Source organism: Arachis hypogaea, chromosome 14, assembly GCF_003086295.3.
Source record: "Arachis hypogaea cultivar Tifrunner chromosome 14, arahy.Tifrunner.gnm2.J5K5, whole genome shotgun sequence".
NCBI classification, from domain to species: Eukaryota; Viridiplantae; Streptophyta; class Magnoliopsida; order Fabales; family Fabaceae; genus Arachis; species Arachis hypogaea.
The window spans coordinates 17,128,454-17,152,485 of NC_092049.1; the positions used below are offsets into that span (position 1 = coordinate 17,128,454).

Sequence of the window (24,032 nt, forward strand, 5' to 3'; positions counted from 1 at the left end):
GATTGTCTTACGTTCTCTTTGACAACAGCTAAAATGGATTTGACCCCCCAAAACTAATTTTAATAAAGTATGTGTATTAATCAAAACTTGTTAAGCTGATGGGTGATTTAATCTTTTACTTAGAAAAAAAAAATGAAGTTACCTAGATCACAATCTTCTAACGAGTTGATGAATCATCAGTTAATTCATTTTCATAATAAAATGCGAATACATTCAATAGAAGTGAAAAAATAAGAAAGTGTTGGTGTCATTTAAGAGCGTATAAGAATTTCTTATAACCTAAATCATAAAATTTAATTCTAGGTTGCGTGATTTTGTTTGCTTTGTGCATTGGATGGACTGAATGGTGGAACATTATACACAGAAGCAACGACTTTTCTTTTAACAAACTAATAAATAAGCCACTCGTCACATGCCATTATTTGCCATTACAGTACAAGTCAGCAACCGCTGCCTGGGATCATCTATTTTAATCCAATAACCAATAATTGAAGTAACATAAACGAAACAACAGCATAAAAGGCTGATTTTTCACATGCACTTTTATTTTAATTTCATCGTAAAACAAAATAAAAAACTGAGTAACCTGAATTGATGCCCACAGCTCCAATTCTACAAACACCAAAGGACATTTTCCTTTGTTGTGATGTGATTAATACATGACACATCACACATCTCATGATATTGAGATCTTTATACTAATTACAGTTTACGTGAATAGTAGTGTATATAGTGTACATGTGTATTATTAGCATTACAATTGAATGGATTTGCCTTAACCACGAAAAATGTTTTAAAAATAAATTTTATAATCGTAACTTTTTTTTTATTTTGGTCTTAGACCATACACATTTCTATGGGTTTAAGTTCCTAAGTGCTTTCATAAATTAGTTGTTATCCCAAATATACCAATTAAGATTAAGATTAGCAAAAGTGTATCTTGTTAATTCTTCAATTTTTTTATCAAATGACTCATTACGTTGTTAGAGATTAATCGAATATATTTTTTGTTAATTTTAAAGATATAATGGATAGAATTAAAATTTAAGAAACTATTTAAATAAATACAACAATTTTAAAGACTACTTCAATTTTTTTATTTATCATACGCATTTTCGCTCACTCACGCACACCCTAAATGACTCTTTTCAACTTCAACCTAGCTATAGCTGGGTATAAAACTTGGTGTGGCAATTTAAGAGGCAAATAGCCAAATACATTTGCCACTTTTACACATGTGTCGGCCACAACACTTTGGAACTTAACTTCGAGTTCCTATGAATAACTCAGGTGGGATAATGGGATACAATTCGTTTTCTTTTCTTGGTCATTGGTGGGATACAATCTTTTTGCAATTTTATTTTGGTGGAAATTCATGTGCAGTCGACTTCACGTGAAGTTGATACTTGAGAGCCGTTAGATGATTTGACTGATTTGACTAAATTTTTATCTAACAGCTCTCAGATATCAACTTCACATGAAGTCGACTTCACTTGAATTTTCACCTTTTATTTTTTATTCCCACCGTATTTTTTAATTCGATAGATTAAAAGTTAATTTATTATAAATCTGAGCTCTATTTAAAAATTTGCTATTAGCTACTAGATTTATGTAAGTATAAAGTGAAATCTATATAACTATAGATAGCCGTGGTTTCATCTCCGAGCTGGAGACCTCCCCGCACTCCACGCCGGTTCCAGTCCCAGGTGGAGGCTCTCCTCCACGGTGGCATCCCCTCCAGCGTGGCTTTGCATCTTCAGGGCTCCATGTGCTACTGTGTCCTTCCGCCGTCAGCCATCGCTTTCACCTTCTCTCTCACGCAACCTACATTTCCTTTCGGTGAATCGCTCACGCAACCTGCCTTCTTGATGGATTTGTTTGAACAGGTAATGATTAGTTGGAACCCTAGGGGCTTTGCTTTCTTCTCCTACCTTCGTTTCGTCTGCCCTATAAAACTCTGTGTACGACCTCTGTTTCTTGGTAATTTGCTTTGGTGCCGTTCATCGCAGGTTAGGGGTTTCCCGATAGAGTCTCAAATTGAAGATCTCCAATGAATCAATTAGGTGTATCCAAACCTATTTTCCTTTTCATGCTTTTTGTTTCCCTTGATTGTGTACATCTTTGTAATCAATTTTGGTATCTGTTCCACGGTTAACCCAGATTTTATTCTCTAGGGTTTGTGAAATTCCTAATTGTGGAAATTGTGATAATTTTTCGTATCTGTTCGACGGTGAAGCCAGATCCTATTGCCTAGGATTCCTGAAATTCCTAATTTACAAATTGTGTCTATGTGACTTGGTTTGTTTCTAGGTTCATGTTCTTGGTTACATTCTTTGGAAGTTGCTGTTAATTTTGAGGATGGTCTATGAATCGGTTTCCTCTTCTTCATTTCGTTTTTTAGATTTCGTTGGTATGATTATCATTTCTCCTTTTGCTAGCTGTTGAATTGTTTGTTGCATGTGGTTTGTGTATTTCATCAATTGTTGGTATTTTATAATGATTATAAAGATTGTCTTCTTACTTACCTTTTCTTATATTTATTGATCATGGGTTTGGTTTTCTGAATCATCTTCTAGGTATGGGGTTTCTACCTAATCTACTTTCTCCATGGTGATGTGATTGACAGAGTTTTTTCATCAAAGTCAGTTTATAGACCCAGCTTCTCCTATTCAAGTTTTGCATTTCCAATATCATTCTCTCCTAATCAAGTTTTGCATTTGAATTTTCATTCTCATTCACTAATCCCTTTGAATTGTTTGGGCTGAATGTAGCAATTTATAATTTTTTCTGCATTCAGAATCAACTTCTCTTATCTGACTTGGTTTGATTCTGGGTTCATGTTCTTGGTTACATTCTTTGGAATTTTCTGTCAGATTCTTTGAAAATTGATGAATCTATTTTTAATTTTTTACTTTGTGTATATTCAACAAATCCATTGAGTTTTTATAATGTTTTCTGGACTGTTTGTGTCACTGGGGAATTCTCTTCTATATAATCTACTATATAATCTATTTGATGAGTGGTGATGTGATTGATAGGACTTGATTCATAGCTTTTTGCTAATTTATTTGCATCTGATGAAACCTTTTGTTAGTCAACTCACTTGCATTTCAATTCATTCCCAATTCCATTCCTTTCTGTTCAAGGTATTAGGTTTCAATCTCATCCGTTTCATGAATGTTGATGTGATTGACAGATTTTTATTGATGTTTGTCTATACTTTTTTTCCCATTCAGCTGCTATTTCGAATGTATGCCTACCTAACACATTTTAGCAACTCTCATTACTATGAGTAGAATCATTGTTTGGGATAGTTGATGACTTCCTTCCTTATGGTATAATGACATGTAGGTGCAGTGTAGTAGGTATGGTGTGATATCTCAATTTTTGGTCCCTATTTGTTGATTTCTTGAAAGTTTCCCAATTTCATTCTCTCCTATTCAAGTTTTGCATTTGAATTTTCATTCTCATTCACTAATGCCTTTGAATTGTTTGGGCTGAATGTACTAATTCATAATTTTTTCTTCATTCAGACTCATGTTCTCTTATCTGGCTTGGTTTGATTCTGGGTTCATGTTCTTGGTTACATTCTTTGGAAGTTTCTGTCAGATTGTTCAAAAATTGATGAATCTATTTTTAATTTTTTACTTTGTGTATATTCAACAAATCCATTGAGTTTTTATACTGTTTTCTGCACTGTTTGTGTCACTAGGGAATTCTCTTCTATATAATTTACTACTATTATATAATCTATTTGATGAGTGGTGATGTGATTGATAGGACTTGATTGATAGCTTCTTGCTCAGTTATTTGCATATGATGAAACCTTTTGTTAGTCAACTCAGTTGCATTTCAATACTTTATTGGTTATGCAAAAGTTGTTGTATATTTCAGCTCTTGCAAAGAAGTATAGGTGATTGTCATGAATTTGTTTGCTTCTTTGATACAGGAATATGCTTATGCCGCTCCCATTCAAGTTTTTCGTTCCCAATTGCATTTCTTCCTGTTCAAAGTATTAGGTTTCAATCTCATCCGTTTCGTGAATGTTGATTTGATTGACAGATTTTTATTGATGTTTGTCTATACTTTTTTCCTGATTCAGCTGCTGTTTCCAATGTATCCCTACCTAACACATTTACCAACTCTCATTGCCATGAGTAGAATCATTGTTTCGGGTAGTTGATGACTGCCTTCCCTATGGTATAATGACATGTAGGTGCACTGTAGTAGGTATGGTGTGATATCTCAATTTTTGTTCTCTATTTGTTGATTTCTTGAAAGTTTCCGAATTTCATTCTCTCCTAATCAAGTTTTGCATTTGAATTTTCATTCTCATTCACTAATCCCTTTGAATTGTTTGGGCTGAATGTAGCAATTTATAATTTTTTCTGCATTCAGAATCAACTTCTCTTATCTGACTTGGTTTGATTCTGGGTTCATGTTCTTGGTTACATTCTTTGGAATTTTCTGTCAGATTCTTTGAAAATTGATGAATCTATTTTTAATTTTTTACTTTGTGTATATTCAACAAATCCATTGAGTTTTTATAATGTTTTCTGGACTGTTTGTGTCACTGGGGAATTCTCTTCTATATAATCTACTATATAATCTATTTGATGAGTGGTGATGTGATTGATAGGACTTGATTCATAACTTCTTGCTGATTTATTTGCATCTGATGAAACCTTTTGTTAGTCAACTCAGTTGCATTTTAATCCTTTATTGGTTATGTAAAAGTTGCTGTATATTTCACCTCTTGCAAAGAAGTCTAGCTGATTGTCATGAAGTTGTTTGTTTCTTTGATAAAGGAACATGCTTATGCCACTCCCATTTAAGTTTTGCATTCCCAATTCCATTCCTTCCTGTTCAAGGTATTAGGTTTCATTCTCATCCATTTCATGAATGTTGATGTGATTGACATATTTTTATTGATGTTTGTCTATACTTTTTTTCCCATTCAGCTGCTATTTCCAATGTATCCCTACCTAACACATTTACCAACTCTCATTGTCATGAGTAGAATCATTGTTTGGGGGTAGTTGATGACTGCCTTCCCTATCATATAATGACATTTAGGTGCACTGTAGTAGGTATGGTGTGATATCCCAATTTTTGTTCTCTATTTGTTGATTTCTTGAAAGTTTCACTTTTTTTTTTCCTGTTTTTGTGTTGGTTCAGGTTTTGGTCCTATGATTAGTTGTCTCTATGCCATTGAATGGAGATGCATATGGACTCAGATTTTGTTTTCCCTCCATTTCCATCCTCAATTTGAATTCAAAAAGGTGAGCCTTGTGTGCTGGATTTTTTCTATAAAAGGATGGTTGGTGAACCACATTCAATGCACAAACATTCTGCTGTGTTCTATTTCCTCCTAAACTTTGTCTATTTCAGAAAATTTTTTTGTTCACATTTTTATCTATTTCATCAATTCTGTTTATCCCCTTTTTTTCCTCTGCAATGCCTCCTCCATTTGATATGATTTCCAAAATGCATCCTCCTAGAGAGGCTTGGAGGCTGAAAGTTAGGGTTCTAAGGCTTTGGGTTGTACCCTCTTTTGGTAACCATGAGGTTCCTAACACAATGGAGATGATTCTCCTTGATGAGCATGTTAGCCCCTATTGGCTTCTCTTTTAAATATGGTGTTAGTTGTTGTTTTTATAAGTTTTCAAGTTTAAATGATGTGTTTTATTAATCTGATTTTGTTCTTTTGTTGGATTTCCAGTGTGGAAAAATTCAAGCTACAGTTAAGAAACCACTCCTTAATATGTTTAGGGATCATATAGTTGAAGGTCAAGTTTATAGAATGGCATACTTTACTGTTGTATCAAATCATGGTAGTTATAGAGCAACTTCTCATGAATTCAAATTGGTTTTCCTTCACCGAACCACTGTTGTAGCTGTTGATGAAGATGTTATCCCTAAGACTTGTTTCAACATTTTACCTTTTTCTGAGCTGCTGAACATGACCCAAGATTATGATTTTTTAGTTGGTGTGTCTATCTTCTTGGTATGCTGTTATTCAAGTTTTTTTAACAAATGCTTTGAATATTTAATAGGTTGTGTTTATTTGGAATAGATGTCATTGGTCTTTTAACTTCAGTGGGAGAAGAGAAAGAATATGCAAAATAGGGAAAAATTGTGAAAATTATTGTGCTGGAATTAACTCCAAAAGAGTATGTTGATTGAGTCATTTCTCCTGGTTTCTTTTTATGTTTTAATCATCTTTTTTTCTTATTTTCTGTTTCATTTTTTGTCATGTTTTGAGTTTCAGTCTTACAGTGCGCTGTGCATTATTTGGGAACTATGTTAATCAAGTAAATCATTTCCTTGCCTCTGGCTATGTGGAGCAGCCTGTTGTAGTCATTCAACTTGCAAAAGTCAAGTTCTTTAGGGGTACATTATTTGTTTTATGTACATCTTATTGGTACTCTAGGTGTTGTCTCCAATAAACTTTGCTAGACTCTTTCTGTATTGCTGTGTAGGTCAAGTAGGCCTTCAAAATGTGATGTATGCCACTCAAATATTATTTAATCATGATCTTCCTGAAGTTGTTGAATTCAGGCAGAGGTTTGCATTGTTTATTTTGTTCATTCTTATTGTATTCTTTATTTAGAACCAATCTGGAGTAACAAGTACAAGTGTTTGCATCATTTTTTTTAGTATAGTTGAGCAAGGTGTCAATGGTACCCAGCCACTCTTTATTGCAAATGAGGGTAAAGTTGTCTCCTTGGAAGATGATTTCATGCGTTTAACTAGAAAATGCACTATTGAAGAGCTTCAAGATAATAATGAGGTTGTCTTCTTTTGAGTTAGTTGTGTTTATGTTTATTTTATACACATATGAACTGAAAAAGAAAATTAAAGAACAACTTCCAGATCTGTTTTTTCATTCATATTGTTAACAAATTTTGGAATGCCCATTGCATAGGAGGGTTCTTTTATCATTTTTGGTACAATCCAAGGTATTGTTGAGGATGGAGGTTGGTGGTATTCTGCTTGTGTGTGTGGAAATGGTATCTATCCTCAAAATGGTGCATATTACTGTGATTTTTGTTTGAAGCACATAACTAATGTGACTCCAAGGTCAGAAATTTCGTTCAAAATGTCTTTTCATTTTGTCTTGTGGATTGTTTATAAAAATAATGTTTCTTGGTATTATTTATTCTGAATCATTGTGTTCCTTTTTTTTCTCTCCGCAGATTTAAAATTAAAATAACAGTTGAAGATCATAGTGGGGAGGGTATTTTTCTTCTCTTTGATCGTGAGGCATCTTATTTGCTTAAGAAATCATGTGCTGACTTGTTTACCGAGGTTCAAAGAGATGCAAGTGTATGTTCTTAGTTTTCTTTTGTGTATTCTTCACTTTATGGGATGTGATATCTGTTATTTAAACTCTGTATTTGTTATGTATTACTTTCAAAATAGCTTGTATGTGGGGATACTTATCTTCCCATATTCTAAGGGCTCATTGGAAAGAGGTTACTGCTGAAGGTTGATACCAAAGGTATGCCACATGATACATTTTATGGCACTTTTCGAGTTAGGAGAATATGTGATGATCCCACCATTATTGCCATGTTTGAGCTTCCGGATTATGATGCTGATGATGAGTCAACTCCAAAAAAGGTTACATATACATATAATTATTTTTAGATTGCGTGAATTCATGTTTTCTTCTTTTTTTTATTGTGCTGTGGTGAATTTTTCTTATGGTCTTATGTATTTTTAAACTGTTGTGGCATATGAATAGGAGCCTGATTTACACAAATCTGTTCCCTGTGGAGAAAGGGATATTGGTATTAAGAAGGAGTCATCAAAGACTTTTATCAAAAGTGAGAAAGTTGCTGGTGAGTCTTATGGGGTTTTATCTAAATCCCCAATTCTCATTGATTTTCTGGCTGAAAAACAGCATGCTGTTTCCGGAGGGACTGAGTTTGCTTCCTTAATTAATGGTGAACATGGAAAAGATGAGAAAATACCCAGCAATGATACTGTTAGTGATGATCTTTCTGCTGAACTGAATATATTGCTTAGCTCACCAGAAAAAGAAACTCAGGTGCTGTTATATAATGTTTTTTTCCTCCTTACTATGTGTGCTGTTTCTAAATGGATTTTGCATTTCTTGAGTGACTTTCGTAGCTTTTGTTAATTTCTTTGTCATAGGAGGTGTTGTCCCATGTTATTGATGCACCTTCCCAATATAGAGAGAAGCTTATTCATGAAAATCATGTTGTCACCTCCAAGGGCAAGAGAAATCTGAATCCCCAATTTGAAGAGGCGGCTGCTGATGTAGATGGGCGTGGGTTCAAGATTGCCAAGATTAATGGAGTTTGATTTAATGTATGGTATTGAGCTGCTGTGTCTAGGTGTAGGTAGTTTATATAGTATATCTACAAGTGTTTAGGAAGGCTTGTGATTCCAAATACATCGAAATGTAATGATGCTGGCTGGATGGTATTTTGATTTGACCTTTTTAGATTGTGTCCAACAAATAGGATTGTCAGATATAGGGATTTTTCTTTTGTGTTGGCTTGGGTCATCTGCCAACTAGGTCTATTCTCAACTCCTCCTTTTGTAATAGTGACTTTGCTAGGGATTGGACACATTTTCAATGTTGTACCCTCTTTAGGTTACATACTAGGATATGTAGTCAGATGTTGGGATCCTCCTTATCATAGGAGAGATAGCCATATGTAATTGTGTATATCACTATCAGTATTTTAATGAAATGCGGCAGTTCTTATTTTTATTTCTTTATTGTTGTACAACTTTATCTTTTCATCTCAATTAGTTATTGGTGTTGATTATAATACTTTATTTTTTTTATGTTCTGCGTTATCAAAGGTGTGCATGGTTATATTAGTTCTTTGTTGGTTCTCTTCCCAGCCACCCCTTCCCCCTACCTTTTTTTTTTTATCTTTTGCTTATAGGAACTTAACAATGTGATGTGTTTTTGGGAATCAATTAGGGGTAGTTCTTGCGATTTATGTTTCAACCTCTAGTTTTATTTAGCACGAGTAACAAAGATGTCTCATAATTTTGTTCGTGCTAGAGAATATATGCGTAATTCTTTGAAAAGAAAGCGAACACAAACTCACCATCGAAATGCAAGAGGTCAGTATTGAATTGACCTTCGTGATACTTTTAGTATTTTTTGCTCCAACTTTCAGTGATTTGATATCTATGGGAGTCTTTGTAATTTATTTTCGTTTTGTAATGTTTTAGAGGTCCTCGATTCCTCAATCCCTGCTCTCTCTTTGAATGATTATTTGGGTAATTTTTATTGCTCTATTTATATTTTTGTAGTTACTCTGTGTATTCTTATTAATTTATCTATTTTTCTTATATTATTCCAATGTTTCTGTTTGCTTTTATTTTTTAGAAAATTTAGTTGAGGTGTCCTAGAATGTTAATCAGAGTTCAAATCTTATTTTGTCAGGTATAATATTATCTTTAAGTATTTTATCCCTGTCCAATTTTGTTTTTGTTAAATTATATTTTAAGTTCTTATGAATTATATCTAATAACAGATTGGTTTATTGATTTATTATTGTTTTCCTACACTTTTACACCTAAAAGGTTTATTTTAACTATTACGGCCACTTTGGCTAAACTTCATAAATAAGTTCTTTTAGAAAAAGGGTTTAAAATATAAGGACTTTTATTAATAACAACTTTTAAATAAGTTATTTTGTGTTCGGAAAGTTATTATAGAAGTCCTTGTTTTAAAGCTGTGCATTAAATTAGCTAACATAATCGCGAAATTGTTTTTTTTTTTTTTGTTGTTTACGTGGCTGAAAGTCATTAAAATAGTTAATAATTGATTCAAAGCGCACAATTATTGAAGGTAATTAGATTAGCTAGCGTAAGCCTGACCAGTTGTCTTATCTTGTTGAAATAACTAATGTCATTATAAAATTGTTTATGAAATCATTTAGATCAGTAGATAGGTTTAATTTATATAGTTGTTTTAAACATACACAAGTAATAGAGGTTATTAAATTGTTTAATTAGTGTTTATTTTTGTTTTGGACAATATGAAGGGTTTTTTGGTTATGTAATTGGATTCATGTAATCAGTTAATTAATTAACTTTTCTACCTAAATAATAGACAAGGGGTATTTGTTGAAACTTTCTTACTTTGATGTCATAATCAATAGTTGTATCTTAAAAAAAAAATTAACTATTCTGTGGGTTCCTCTAATTTTTTGGAAATCTTCTATTAGTTCCATATAAATAATTTTTCTTTTAGTTCTGTCCGTCAAAATTTTTTTTTTAGTTTTTTCAATTATGCCTCTCTTGATAGTGATTCGGTCAATTGTATAAGGAGATGTTTACAACAAAGAATATGGTGCATGGATTCAATTAAAAGAAAAGGAAATTCTTGGGAGCCAATTCAGAAAAAAAATTGTGAAATGACTCAATTCAAGTAAAAAAAAAATATATAGGCACTTGGTTCAAAATTTTACAACATTCTATTGACTAATTGAGTCATTAAAGTCTCAAAAATATACAACATAATTCTAATAGTAATTTAGATTATTTAATTTGAACCTTGATAGTTAGTATGAGTGATTCAAATAATGAAACAAAGTTTATTCTAATGTTAGCACAAATCAAATTGTTCTTAAATGTGCATTTAGCTTTAATTGGAATAGGTTATTTGATAAAACAATGTTTAATTTTCATTGGTTTTCATAGTTTATTACATTTTTAATGTTCAATTTGGATGCTGATTATTAGATAATTAATTGATTTCTTATTTCATCATTAATTTTTTTTTTCGTTGTCGAATATATATTTACATAAGTTTGTGTTATTTTAAATCAAAATGGATGATATAGACCAATCAGAAATATATGATCCTTCGATAAATTCATTCAGTCAAGTTGGTTCTGTTATTGATCATCCTCTGTTCTTGCAAAGTGAGATACAAGGTACGTTCTCTGTATTAAAGTATTTATTATTCAAGAATAGTAAAATATTATTCTTATTTGCTTAGTGCTAAAAGATTCTATTGTGCTTCTGTGATGAGATATTATTCAGTCAGTGTAAAAAAGTAGTGTTTTGTGATACATTTTTTTGACAAAATTTAAAGGAGTCAAGTATTTACTCTATATTTTATCTGTATGCTAATGGTTTGTTCATTTTATGTTGAATATATTTCGTGCCACATAATTGAGATGAAATTCTTTTGTTGTTGTGCATATTTTTTTCGACTTTATCTTTGCCAGGTTGCCTTGATGTTGGTAATCCTAACTATGAATGTTCACTTTGTGGCGTGTGTTTCTGGTTATTAGAACGTGTTGAAAGAGACTCTACAGTTAATCGTCCTGTTTTTACTGTTTGTTGCTCAAAAGGAAAAATTCAGTTACCTTATCTCCGAAAGCCCCCAGATTTGTTATATAATTTGATTAACGGACATGATAGCAAGAGTTTGTACTTCCAAAAAAATATTCGATCTTATAATAGTATGTTTGTCTTCACGTCTCTTGGCGGTAAGGTATTGGATTCAGTGAATGATGGGAGGGGTCCACCACAGTTTATAATAAGTGGTCAAAATTATGATCGGATTGGAAGTTTGCTCCCAGATCCTGGTCAGAAGCCTAAATTTGCCCAGTTATATATATACGACACTCAGCACGAGATAATGCATATGCAGCAAAACTTTGGGTATGTGTGTTTGATATTTTGTTGCTCAGTCTTTTTATTGTATTTTCTTGATGTTTTAGTGTTATTTGTATTGAAAAACAGGTTTATAGTTGTGATCTGATAGTTATACTGTATTTTGTTCCCATTATAAAGTCTTATTGGTCTTTTTTTGCTAATAATGATATATCAAAATATATGAGATTTGTATTCTGTGTGGTTTTTAAATATATCTTTGTGGTTAATTTATATTTTTTTTAGGCAAACATCTGAGATAGATAAAGAATTGATAGCTGATTTGTTGCAAATGATCGATACTCATAATGTCATAGCACAGTCATTTCGAAGAGTCAGAGAATTCTATCAGTGTCATCCATCTGAGATTTTCTCTTTGAAGTTGTATTTGCAAAGGAAGGTTGATCGAAGAATTTACAATGCTCCTTCTTGCGATGAAGTTGCTGCCTTGATTGTTGGAGATTTTGATTCGTCGAATCATGGCCGTGACATTATTGTTCGATCTACTGGTGGTCAGTTGCAACGTATTTATGAAACTCATGCTCTGTATTGGCCCTTACAGTATCCTTTGTTGTTTCCATATGGTGAGGATGGTTACCAGATGAACATTGGTTATCGAGGTGAACAGCCTGGATATGTTCCTGGAAGGAGAACAAGGGTTTCCCTTAGGGAATTCATATGTTTTCGTCTCCAGATTAGGGAACACGAAGATAGAATTATTCACAAGTGTAGACGGTTATTTCAGCAATTTGTTGTTGATTGTTTCACCATGATTGAGTCCCAAAGGTTGCATGAGATTAGAATGAAGCAAAGTACAACTAGAGGAGAAGTCCTTCAAGGAATAGAGGAGGCTATGCATCGTGGCGATGATGAAGCTTCTTCAATTGGGACACGAATCATTTTGCCTTCTTCCTTCACTGGTGGTAGACGTTATATGTTTAACCGTTGTCAGGATGCCATGGCAATTTGTAAACATTTTGGCTATCCAGATTTATTCTTCACTATTACGTGTAATCCAAATTGGCCTGAATTTCAGCGATTTACAGAGCGAGAGCGAATTCCCATCGCTGATCGTCCTGATATCTCTTGTCGTGTATTTCATGCGAAGTTGAAGTGCCTCCTTAGCGATCTCAAGGAAGGTGTGTTTTTTGGTTCACTTAATGCAGGTATGTTCTTTTCTCACTTAGCATCTCAATCTCTGTCTGTTGTCTTCAGACATGTAGTTGTCTGGATTCTTTAGGATGTTTTTGTATTTTTTAGGTATGTATACTATTGAGTTCCAAAAAAGAGATCTACCGCATGCACACATGTTACTTTGGCTTAACGTGGAAAACAACTTACAAAGTGTTGAAATTGTTGATGAATTCATCTGTACCGAGCTACCCAATCCCCAAAAATTTCCATCTCTTTATAAGGTCGTCACCAAGTACATGATCCATGGTCCCTGTGGTCGACTTAGACCAAGTTCTCCTTGCATGAAAGATGGTAAGTGCTCAAAATTTTATCCAAAAAGATTCGTTGACCAAACGAGCTTTGATGAGGATGGCTATCCAATATATAGACGTCGTAATACGGGTGTCACAGTGAAAATCAACGATGTTGATATTGATAACAGATTTGTTGTGCCCTATAATCCACTACTGTTAATGAAATATCAAGCTCACATAAATCTTGAGTTCTGTAACAAGTCAAATGTGATTAAGTATCTTTTTAAGTATGTCAATAAGGGTCCGGATCGGGTGACTACAACTGTTGGAGAAACATATGATGTTGGTGAATCTTCTCAGGTGGTTGATGAGATCAAACAGTATTACGATTGTCATTATTTGTCACCGCTTGAATCCATGTGGAGAATTTTTGCTTATGATATTCATCATAGATGGCCGGCAGTACAAAGGTTGACTTTTCACTTGCCGAACCAGCAACATGTTGTATTCGATGATGCTGATATCACTACTCATGTTTATTTGCAGAACAAAGATTTGCTGATGATGTTTACGGGTTGGATGATGGCCAACAAGCGGTTCCCGGAGGGGCGGTCTTTAACATATGTTGAATATCCAGACAAATTTGTCTATTGTTTGAATAGCAAGGGGTGGAAGCCAAGACAGAGGGGATTCTCAATTGGAAGATTGAGTTTCGCTAATCCCTCATCTGGTGAACTTTTCTACATGCGGATGCTTTTGAATGTGCAGAGAGGTTGTACCAGTTTTCGAAGTATAAGAACCATGAATGGTGTTACTTATGATACATTTCAAGAGGCATGTTCCGCCATGGGATTCTTGATAGATGATAAGGAGTATGTTTCTGCTATTAAGGAAGTCATCGAGTTAGCGTCAGCTGCACAGCTAAGGAGGCTTTTTGTGATGTTGTTGCTATCTGGTTCCATGGGAAGACCTCTGTCAGTTTGGGAACAAACTTGGGCTTATTTGTCTGATGATATTCTTTATCGCAGAAGATATGAGCTATAATATTCCGGTAAGAATTTTGTTCATCATGAATTTATTATATGACAAGCAGGCACACACGCACGCACATAGTACAGAAATCATATTATGGTGCTAATATTTTATTAATTATCGTTAAACGTAGATCTAACGATGAGTCAGGACGAGTTGCAAGCATTTTGTTTGTTGGAAATTGAGAAACTATTGCAGAGTAATGGAAAATCATTGAGAAATTATGCTGGGATGCCGGTTCCTAATAACTCTTTAGTCTCTCAAATTAGCAATTTGATGCTGTTGCGTGAGTTGCAGTATGATACTGTTTCTTTGACTCGTGAGCACGATGAAAATGTCTCCAAGTTAAATGAAGAACAGAGGGTGGTCTACGATAAAATTATTGATTGTGTTTCGAATAAGAGGCACGGATTCTTTTTTGTCTACGGGTTTGGTGGCACTGGAAAAACTTTTTTATACAGAATTTTGTCAGCTAGATTGTGATCTAAGAAAAAGATTGTTATAAACGTTGCTTCTAGTGGTATTGCTTCTCTGTTGTTACTTGGTGGTAAAACGACACATTCTATGTTCAATATTCCTGTTGAGCTGACTAAAGACACTGTTTGTCAGATTAAGAAGGATAGTCCAAAAGCTGAGGTAGTCCGGTTGGCCGATTTGATTATTTGGGATGAGGCACCGATGACTAACAAATTAGCATTTGAAGCGCTCGATAGGACGTTGCGGGATATAATGGTTTCGGTCTCTGATAGGAATAAAGATTTACCTTTTGGTGGGAAGGTGGTCGTTCTTGGTGGTGATTTCAGGCAAGTCTTACCAGTTATTCCAAAAGGTTCTCGTGCTGAAATTGTGATGGCGTCCATAAATTCTTCTGTCCTCTGGAAATACTGTGAAGTTTTGCGATTGACCAAAAATATGAGGTTAGCAAGTGGATTGGAACAATCAACTGCTCAGGAGTTAAGGTCGTTTTCAGATTGGATACTTCATATCGGTGAAGGTCTATGTGGAACTCTGGTCAATGACAAACTTCTTGTTGATATTCCTTCTGATCTAATCATTCCTGTTTTGGAAAATCCAGTGGAAGATATTGTAAATACAATCTATCCAAATTTGGTTCAGAATTTTCGTGATCCAAGCCTTTTCCAGGATAGGGCAATATTGGCTCCGACTGTCGAGAATGTTGAAGAGATAAACAATTATATAGTTGACTTGTTTCCCAGTGAGGAGAAAAATTATCTCAGTGCTTATTCAATATATGGTAGTGATGCCTATTCTGATGTTGAAGTTAATTGGATAAATGTTGAATTCTTGAACCAGATTAGGTGTTCTGGTCTACCTAATCATTCGTTGAAGTTGAAAATAGGCGTGCCTATTATTTTGTTGAGGAATGTTGATCCAGCTGGGGGTTTGTGTAATGGGACTCGACTTGTTGTACGAGATCTAGGGACAAATGTGATCGGTGCAGATATTGTTTCTGGTAGCAATGTTGGGGATAAAGTTTTTATCACCAGAACGAATTTGATTCCCAGTGATACGGTTATACCGTTTAAATTCCAATGCCATCAATTCCCAGTTTCTTTGTCGTTTGCGATGACAATCAACAAAAGCCAGGGTCAGACACTATCAACAGTTGGTTTGTTCTTGCGTCGTCCTGTGTTTTGTCACGGTCAACTTTATGTAGCTATTTTCCGAATTAGGAATAGAAATATTCTGAAGATTTTACTTTGTGATGAAGGATTAGTTGATCCTACCAGGACTGAAAATGTTGTATTTAAAGAAGTTTTTGATAAGATATAATGTAGTTTTTTGTTATATTTTCTAATCTTTTCTATGTTATTTATAGTTTTGTTTTGGTGTACGTTTTCTTTAGAGAGAGACATCTTCTTTGGGGTATGTCTAAAATCGTCTCAACCATTTTGTGTGCACTAGATGCACCAAATTTTATGGATGATTAGATTCTATTAAATGAATATTAAAGATGTTATGAAAGAAGAGTATTCATACGCTTTATAAATGTAGAGTATATTTGTATATATATACATAAATATATTTTAATACATAGTATTTTAAGAATGGCAAGTATAATCTTTTACTTTAAAATGAATATAAAACATATCAATACATATCAAAATATTTTTCATTTATTAAAATTAATTATTATACTATACTATTGTTAATAAGGTAAAACTTTATTAAGAAATAATTTCATAATTACCTATTAGGAAAAAATATCATCAATCATAATTATTTTAGCATGATTATCTAGATTTATGTATCAATTTTTCTTGGTGCCTTCTGTCTTCTATTTTTTATTATTATTTTGGTTTTAATATTTAGGTCAAATTCTAATTTGATGTCTGATATTTTAAATATTTTATTTTAGTGCAGAATAATTTTACACGAGTTTAATATTATTTCACTCTTAAATTTGATACAAATTCTTTGTATCACGAAATATTTTGTATTAGACTATTGAGATTTAAAGTACTTAATTATGCACTAAAATGTTATGCATTTATTAGAGTCTATCAATGTTCTTATTTTATATTAACCTTTGATTTCTATATAATATAATCAAATGGTTTATATAAATATGTGATATTCTATAAGCAGATAATTATTGGGCTCATTTAAAAGATACCCTCTTCTTTAGTGGATAAATTTGATGATTCATATTTTCATATTTTATTTTGATTTTTTTAGTTTAAAAAGCCATTTTTTAAATACAGTTATTTTGTTTGATATGAAAAATTTATTTCACTATGTGGTTTTGAAAATATTCAATTTTATTAAAAAACTTACTTATTTACTTTTTTTAATTTGATATTATTTTTTCCAAAAAAAGATAAAGAAAGTATATCCTTAATATATTAATAAGAATAAAATATAACCATTTTATTAATAAAAATAATTATTTATCTTTTGTTAGAAAGAAAAGTCAGATGATATCAATGCAAATTTGATTTTAATCTGTCAAAAAAAAATTTGATTTTAATCTAGATTATATCTTTTGTTAGAAAAAAATTAGATGATATTCTTTTTTAGTGGATAAAATTGATGCTTCATATTTTTATATTTTATTTTGATTCCTTTTTTTTGTTTAAAAATCCATTTTTTAAATCCAGTTATTTTATCCGATTTCAAAAAGTTACTTTATTATGTGGTTTTGAAAGTATTAAAATTTATTAAAAAATTTGATTATTTACTTTTTTAAATCTGATATTGTTTTTTCCAAATAAATTGAAAGAAACTATATTGTTAATATATCAATAAAAATAAAATATCATGATTTTATTAATAAAAAATAATTATTTATCTTTTTATATAAAGAATAGTCACATGATACCAGTACAAATTTGATTTTAATTTGTCATAAAAAAATTTGATTTTAATCTAAATTATACTCTATCCATACAATTTTATTTTATTTTTGTTATTTCTAACATATATATTTAAGTAATAAATATATTATTAGTAGTAAGTTTTTTATAATGTCATATATCAATTTTTTCTTGGCACCTCTTTACATAATTTGGTTAATTTATCCAGATCTCAATTGATTTTGTTTTTTTCTTTTGTTAGTTAAAATGTATCTTTTTTAATAGATGAACCAGATTTTTATTTCTTCAAAAAATCAATTCAAATTTTTTTAATACATTGAATTTGCATAAAATTCAAAAATTAAATATCTAAAATGATTGATATTTTTTTTACTATCAGTCTAAAAATACTTGATTGCAGAATTTTGTTTTTATTAATATAATCCTCTCAATTTAACAATAAACGTAATTAAAGTCAAATAATGTGAGTTTAACTAATTTTGTTTTACCAAATTCATCAGTTTCAGTTCATTAGGATCCCTAAAAGACCTTTCGACCTCACCCCATCTTCTTTATCCCTAACCTCACTCCATCCGTCGCACCATCTCCGTACCCTCTCCCTCGGCTGAGGTTTCTGCTTCTCTCCTGGGTTTTGGCCACATGCAGAGAAGGTATGGGTATCTCTGCGATTCCATTCGATCCCACCATGAGGGTGTTGTTCTCTTCGTTGCGTCTGTTCCTTCTCCCCCAAGGTTCCTCTGTCTCTCTCTGTCGATCATACCTCATTCTCCATCTCGATTTCTCCGTTTTGGATAGTAGATGTTGCCACCGCGGTTCAAGAGGTATATCTGGGCTATGGTTCCATTCTCCTCCTTTTCAATCTCTTTCTGGATTCCTTCTCTAGTTTCAATTTTTTTTCTGTTAATTGTTACTGTTTTCTGGATCCATCGTTTAATTTTGAGTTGTTTGGTTTCTGATTTAATCATGGTGATTGTTACTTGTTTTTCTAAATAAATGGTTCTCTCCTATGTTTGTGCTCTTGGTGTTTCTGTGAAATAATTTTCTTCTTGGGGAGTTTGCTCATTATAATTTATATAATTTTCTTTCAGCTATTGGACTGAAGTTAACTGTAGTGTTAGGTATACTTGACTGATGAAATTCTGTTTTTGCTTTATTGTGAATTGTCAAATCAACTATATGTGGTAGGTATTTGGTAATTTGTAACAGGCCTCTTCCCATATTGTTTTTGCTCTTTTCCCATGAGTATTTGGTTATTTGTGATATCTGTAACACCCTAATATTCAAATCCTTATGCTCGAGTCATAAGTCAATGATATTACGGTGGTACGACTTTCAGGTGGATTTTTCATATATAAATATAGGTAATTTTCGAAAGGAGTATTAATCGAGAAGCCTGAAAAGAGTAAAAATCAAAATCGCGAAGACGTATCACTCACGTTTCGACAACGAAAAGTTAAACTGCTAAGCCAAACGCGATATACGGACAAGGCATAAAGGAGATTAAGAGATAGATAACAGATAGATATATATAGCATAAGTAAATAGCCACTAGTCGCGACCCGCGAAGTTTAGGCCGGCTAGGGTACAGTATGAAAGTAGATGACAACAGTATATCCAAATCTTTCCCAAAGGAAACATAAGAGCCTCTATAGGCAAGTTCCAAAAGAGTTCAATACGTAATATAATCTTTTCAAAACAAAGGTGGAGAGATTCTAAGCAAAACACAAAGTAGAGAAAATAAATATCTTCGCCGTCTCTCAGACAAACCACAGCTCACTGCTGAGCACCTGGACCTATATCTGAAAAACAAGAGATATATACGGAATGAGAACCCCGGGCCCATGGGTTCCCAGTACGGTAAAAGTGCCAAATAAATACAATGCACTGCAATAAAAACTCACTGAGCATCCTAAACTTCTTCACCAAATATCCAGCCTAAATTCTCACTAATCCATGAATAGGCAACTGTCGTAAGGGGATACTAAATCTAGTTCCTGTTACACATGTTTCCAAACCCGCTGACTCTTCCACGAGTCAGACTCAGAATCATAAGCAAAACTATCACCAGTTGTTCTGCCCCAGCAATTCTATATCAATACATCATACCCTCGCCTGGAGCTAGTGAAACCACATCACTGCGTCTACCCAGGGAGTTCCAATTATCTCATTCAATAATCATCATCATCATACAATCGCATCATCAATTCATCCCATCAAGAACAGCCCTCACACCCACCGACACCAGCATGAGGGGCCTCTGAGTTGTACAAACACAAGCAATACAGGCAAGTAATACACAAATATGGTACAAGTAGAACAAGTAGCATATAGTCAGGTAACATGGTATATATGATGTAGAAATCCAAAACAAATGGCAAACCCAAACAATTCAAACATATGCAAATGATGAATGCCTACCCTATGGCTGATGATATCATCTGTCGGTTATCAAGCCAACCCGACATGTCCGGTAGCTAACCCGGGCACAGTCTCTCTGTTGCGTATTAATATCATTAGAGGGAATATGTGCCCTGTCACCATTAGAGGGTATCTGCGCCCTGTCGCCATTAGAGGGTATCTGTGCCCTGTCGCCATTAGAGGGTATCTGTGCCCTGTCGCCATTACAACCAGAGAGAAAACACAAACATGCTTACATTCAATATTTTCCATCATTATTCATTTATCATATGCCTTTATACTCAACCATAATCCATAATGGCTTTGCCGTAACTCGGCAATAACTCAGCCATCCGGCTCACAGTTCAATCCAGAACTAGCCAATTTATCAACATGGCTCCGCCGTATCCGGCAATAACTCAGCCATCCAGCTCATGGTCCAATCAAGAACCAACCATTTATCAATAAATATAGCCCTTCGGCTCATGGCATACACGGTACTTCCACCGCCATCCTCCATATCTCATATAATCATCTTTGATCATTATTGATCTTACCCTTTCCCCCTTGCTTCACTCGCAAGTTACCACATTCCCTAGCTCCTTTCTCATTGCTAGGCATATCATAATGATTTAATACATAAGGGGTGAGATCGGAGGCTTAGAAGTATGAGATTTGGCTTTTAAAACTCAAAAATCAACTTTAGCATGAAAGCAGGGCCACGCGTACGCGCACTCCACGCGCACGCGTGGATGGCCAAAAACTCATCGACGCGCAAGCGTCAGCCACGCGTACGCATGGGTGCTCTTGCGCCCAGGCACAAAACTAGCACAACCCTGGCACAACTCTCTGGAAAATAGCTGGGCATTTGGTGCAGCGCATCGACGCGCCCGCGCACACCACGCGCACGCGTGGATGGTGCTTTCTGGAAGAACGGCGCGTACGCGCCAAGTGCGCCTACGCGCCAAGTGCGCCTACGCGCGGAGGGTCGTTCTGCTAAAAATTTTCTAAGTTAAAAGCTGCAGAATTTACAAATTCAACCCCCAATCTTCCGACGGACATAACTCTCTCATTTTAAATCATTTTCCACCCGTTCTTCGAACGGCATGGACATCCCGGATCCAATTTCATTTCTAAACAAATTTGGCACAAAACAGAGATCCGTAGTCCAAGTTATGTCCCATCAAAATATGCCCAAAAACCATGTTTTCATACAAAACCACAAAGTGCCATTTTCGAAACAAGCCATTTTCAACTATTTTCAAAATCAACCAAAACATGCCAATTTCAACCCTTTTTTGAAATCAATCAAAATGTACCAAAATCAACATCAAGCCATCCTCAACTCATATATTGACACTTTACCAAAATTTCCAAAACCACATCCAACCATTTCAACACTTCTCAATCAAATGCCTAAAGGATAAACACAATATCATGTCATACATCCTTCCTCATCCCAATTTCCAATAATACCATTTCCAAATCAACCATCATTATACCTATTCAACATCATACTCACTATCACGTGGTTTCACCCACAAATCAACCTTAATCATTCCTCAAGCATATATCACAACATACATATCTCTAATGCATCATCATACCATCAAGGCATCAATAATCATAATTACATATATGATCACATAATATATCTCAACCAAACCAAACATATCTCATCTACATAATTTCACCCAAAATTACCAAATTCCGCACTTCAACTCCTCATACCTTATTATTCAATAACCAACCTAATCATTCATATATTCATTATCTGAAATTCATCCAATCACTTGTGCCATCATACAATGCACACATCGACTTACCTTTCTTACTTCTTTCCGGCCTCCGGCCCAAAATTCACGGCCTCCGGCCCAATTTTCACAATTTAAATGCACGAACCACAAATCAATACTCATTACCCAGTACATCAAATTCTCAATACACCAAGCATACATGGCCACACAATTTTCAACCCAATCATTAATTCACATTGCATACCAACTATGCATATTAGCACCAACCATTTACACAATCCAAACTTAATCCTAGGGGCATCTAGCTTAGGAATTCTCGTCACAACACACGGTACTTAAATGAAACTTAAACCGTACCTCTTGTAGCCAAACCAATTGAGCCTCTTCTTTGGAAGTCTTCACCAACCTTAGCTCCAAGCCTCACCAAAGCTCCTCAAGCAATACCAATCTCCCAATTGTGCACCAACATCACCAAATACACTAACATAACCAATATCACATACATACATCAACCTAGGGCTCATAAAAATGACAAATCACAAGGGTTTGAGCACATCTTACCTCAGCCCATATGAAGTAGGGATGGAACCCACTTAGAATCCATGTTGGAGTATCCCTAAACACCCAAAACCACAAGATTTCAACACCAACTACCCAAAAACGTGTAACAGTAGAGAATTTCGAAAACTGGGAAGAGATGAATGGAATACTCACCACAAAACTTAGATAGAATTGTAGAGGATGAGAAGAGCGACGCGTGGCCGCAAACGGCTCATCAATCGGAGCTCCGTAGCTCAAGTTATGGTGGTTTGAAGATCAAAGAGAGTTAGGTTTTCTCTCTTCTCTTCTCTCTTCTCAAATCAGCGCCCAACAAAGTAGTGTTTATATATGTTGAAATGAGCTGAAATGAGCTGAAATGCTCACAACTAGTGTTTATATATGTTGGGTCTTGGGCCCACTTAGGCCCGATTCACTTATTTTTGCCCATTAGCCCAATTTTGGGCCAAAACCTTTAAGATTAGCGCTCTAAATTGCACTTTAAATATTTCTACCTTCCCCAATTATAATTCCTCATTTCTTAATCTTGTTTACCCATAATCAATTTCCTCAGCTGTAGTACCAGACAGATCTCAGCCGGTACTGCCGGTCAAAATTCCACTGCGCGCTTTTACGCAGAAAACTATGTTTTCCGACTCGGAAAAATTCACTGAATCCAAATATCATATTTAAATCATCAAATTCCAATTGCCAAATCTTCCAACCATATTCGCTCCTATTTAACTTATTATTTAATTAATTTTGGTTAGATCGGGTATTACAATATCTTCCTAAATGATGTGTGTAGGGATATCAATCTATATATACCTATTAGTCTATCTCTGTCCCATATGTGAAGCTTTCATTGTAAGCTTTAGTGTTTGTTAACTTTGGGAGTTTATAACTTCAACTCATCTGTTTATCTTCTCATCTTAGTTCTGAATTTTTCTCTGTATATTTTCTCCTTTTGGTGTTCTTATCCTATATATGTTGGCAATGAATAACCGTGTTGATCTGGTGGAGAAAATCACTCCCTGGAGAGAATCATGGAAAGTGCATGTTAAAGTTGTGAAGTTGTGGTACCACAAGAATCCTTCTTTGGATCCTTCTCAAAATCTGTTGCATATGGTCTTAATGGATGAGAATGTCAGTTTTATTTTATGTTAGTATTTCCTTAAGTTGTTGCAACTTTTTTTTTAATATGCAGAAGGGAATTTTTATTTTTAGTTGCAAAGTGATGTGTTTTTGTTGTTTTATTTTTTTAATCAATTATTTTTATGCTGTTTGGATACCTAAATACGTTAATAAATTCAAAATATAAAGCATTCTTTTTCAATTGCAGTTACACAAGATCCAAGCAACGATTAGAGATCAACTTATATCAAATTTTACTGTGTCTCTAAATGAAGGGGATCTGTATTTGATGACCCATTTTACAGTTGTACCAAACACTGGTTTGAACAGAGTGACCAAACATCAGTTCAGACTTTTGTTCCAATAAAAGACCTCTGTTGTTTCTGTGGTATCTCCAAGGATACCTCATTCGGGTTTGTGTTTTACGTCAATAGATGAAATTGATCAAATGACAAAGGACCACAATTTTCTCATTGGTTTGTACAAGTTTCTTGCTCTACCCTTTTAGGATCATAGTATTATGTTTTAAAAAGTGTGGTTTCTGATTCAAATTTGTATATGTTTCAATCTAATTATTAGACTTTGTTGGGATCATTACTGGTGTTCGAAAAGAAAGAGATGTAGCATCATATGGGAAGCTGATCAAAGCAGTTGTGCTAGAAGTTTTTACTGATGGGTAATATGTCTCTGACTTTCTCCCATATCAGTAGTTATCTTTTATTCATTCAATTTTTTTTGTTCCAGCC

The 24,032-nt window shown here is 34.0% G+C and overlaps 4 protein-coding genes across 4 annotated transcripts; all 4 read left to right on the top strand.

Annotated features, from left to right (window-relative positions):
• Positions 1 to 5,457: 5,457 nt before the first annotated feature.
• Positions 5,458 to 7,461, top strand: LOC140178510 (replication protein A 70 kDa DNA-binding subunit C-like). Its single transcript, XM_072215680.1, has 9 exons — positions 5,458 to 5,607; positions 5,723 to 6,007; positions 6,101 to 6,138; positions 6,272 to 6,393; positions 6,483 to 6,567; positions 6,661 to 6,793; positions 6,929 to 7,083; positions 7,200 to 7,329; positions 7,426 to 7,461. Exons 1-9 carry the CDS (start codon positions 5,458 to 5,460, stop codon positions 7,459 to 7,461), a joined length of 1,134 nt encoding a protein of 377 aa, XP_072071781.1.
• On the top strand, positions 6,052 to 8,727 carry LOC112740300 (uncharacterized). The gene is made up of 8 exons (XM_072216086.1): positions 6,052 to 6,393; positions 6,483 to 6,567; positions 6,666 to 6,793; positions 6,929 to 7,083; positions 7,200 to 7,329; positions 7,426 to 7,626; positions 7,751 to 8,056; positions 8,164 to 8,727. Exons 6-8 carry the CDS (start codon positions 7,507 to 7,509, stop codon positions 8,332 to 8,334), a joined length of 597 nt encoding a protein of 198 aa, XP_072072187.1. The 5' UTR covers positions 6,052 to 6,393; positions 6,483 to 6,567; positions 6,666 to 6,793; positions 6,929 to 7,083; positions 7,200 to 7,329; positions 7,426 to 7,506; the 3' UTR covers positions 8,335 to 8,727.
• A 2,104-nt stretch (positions 8,728 to 10,831) lies between these two features.
• On the top strand, positions 10,832 to 14,135 carry LOC112742325 (uncharacterized). The gene is made up of 4 exons (XM_025791561.1): positions 10,832 to 10,937; positions 11,235 to 11,673; positions 11,911 to 12,830; positions 12,925 to 14,135. The coding sequence occupies exons 1-4, from the start codon at positions 10,832 to 10,834 to the stop codon at positions 14,133 to 14,135; spliced, it is 2,676 nt and encodes an 891-aa protein (XP_025647346.1).
• A 552-nt stretch (positions 14,136 to 14,687) lies between these two features.
• On the top strand, positions 14,688 to 15,917 carry LOC112742327 (uncharacterized). The gene has a single exon (XM_025791563.1). The coding sequence runs from the start codon at positions 14,688 to 14,690 to the stop codon at positions 15,915 to 15,917; it is 1,230 nt and encodes a 409-aa protein (XP_025647348.1).
• Positions 15,918 to 24,032: the final 8,115 nt, after the last annotated feature.

Excerpts from the sequence above, each read along its gene's own strand:
- LOC140178510 (XM_072215680.1), top strand. The coding sequence starts at position 5,458 with ATGCCTCCTCCATTTGATATGATTTCCAAAATGCATCCTCCTAGAGAG. Across the intron at positions 6,139-6,271 it reads ATGCAAAATAGGGAAAAATT|TCTTACAGTGCGCTGTGCAT; the intron begins GTGAAAATTATT and ends TTTGAGTTTCAG. Across the intron at positions 6,394-6,482 it reads AAAAGTCAAGTTCTTTAGGG|GTCAAGTAGGCCTTCAAAAT; the intron begins GTACATTATTTG and ends ATTGCTGTGTAG.
- LOC112740300 (XM_072216086.1), top strand. The coding sequence starts at position 7,507 with ATGCCACATGATACATTTTATGGCACTTTTCGAGTTAGGAGAATATGT. Across the intron at positions 7,627-7,750 it reads ATGAGTCAACTCCAAAAAAG|GAGCCTGATTTACACAAATC; the intron begins GTTACATATACA and ends GCATATGAATAG. Across the intron at positions 8,057-8,163 it reads CACCAGAAAAAGAAACTCAG|GAGGTGTTGTCCCATGTTAT; the intron begins GTGCTGTTATAT and ends TCTTTGTCATAG.
- LOC112742325 (XM_025791561.1), top strand. The coding sequence starts at position 10,832 with ATGGATGATATAGACCAATCAGAAATATATGATCCTTCGATAAATTCA. Across the intron at positions 10,938-11,234 it reads CTTGCAAAGTGAGATACAAG|GTTGCCTTGATGTTGGTAAT; the intron begins GTACGTTCTCTG and ends TATCTTTGCCAG. Across the intron at positions 12,831-12,924 it reads TTTTGGTTCACTTAATGCAG|GTATGTATACTATTGAGTTC; the intron begins GTATGTTCTTTT and ends TGTATTTTTTAG.
- LOC112742327 (XM_025791563.1), top strand. The coding sequence starts at position 14,688 with ATGTTCAATATTCCTGTTGAGCTGACTAAAGACACTGTTTGTCAGATT.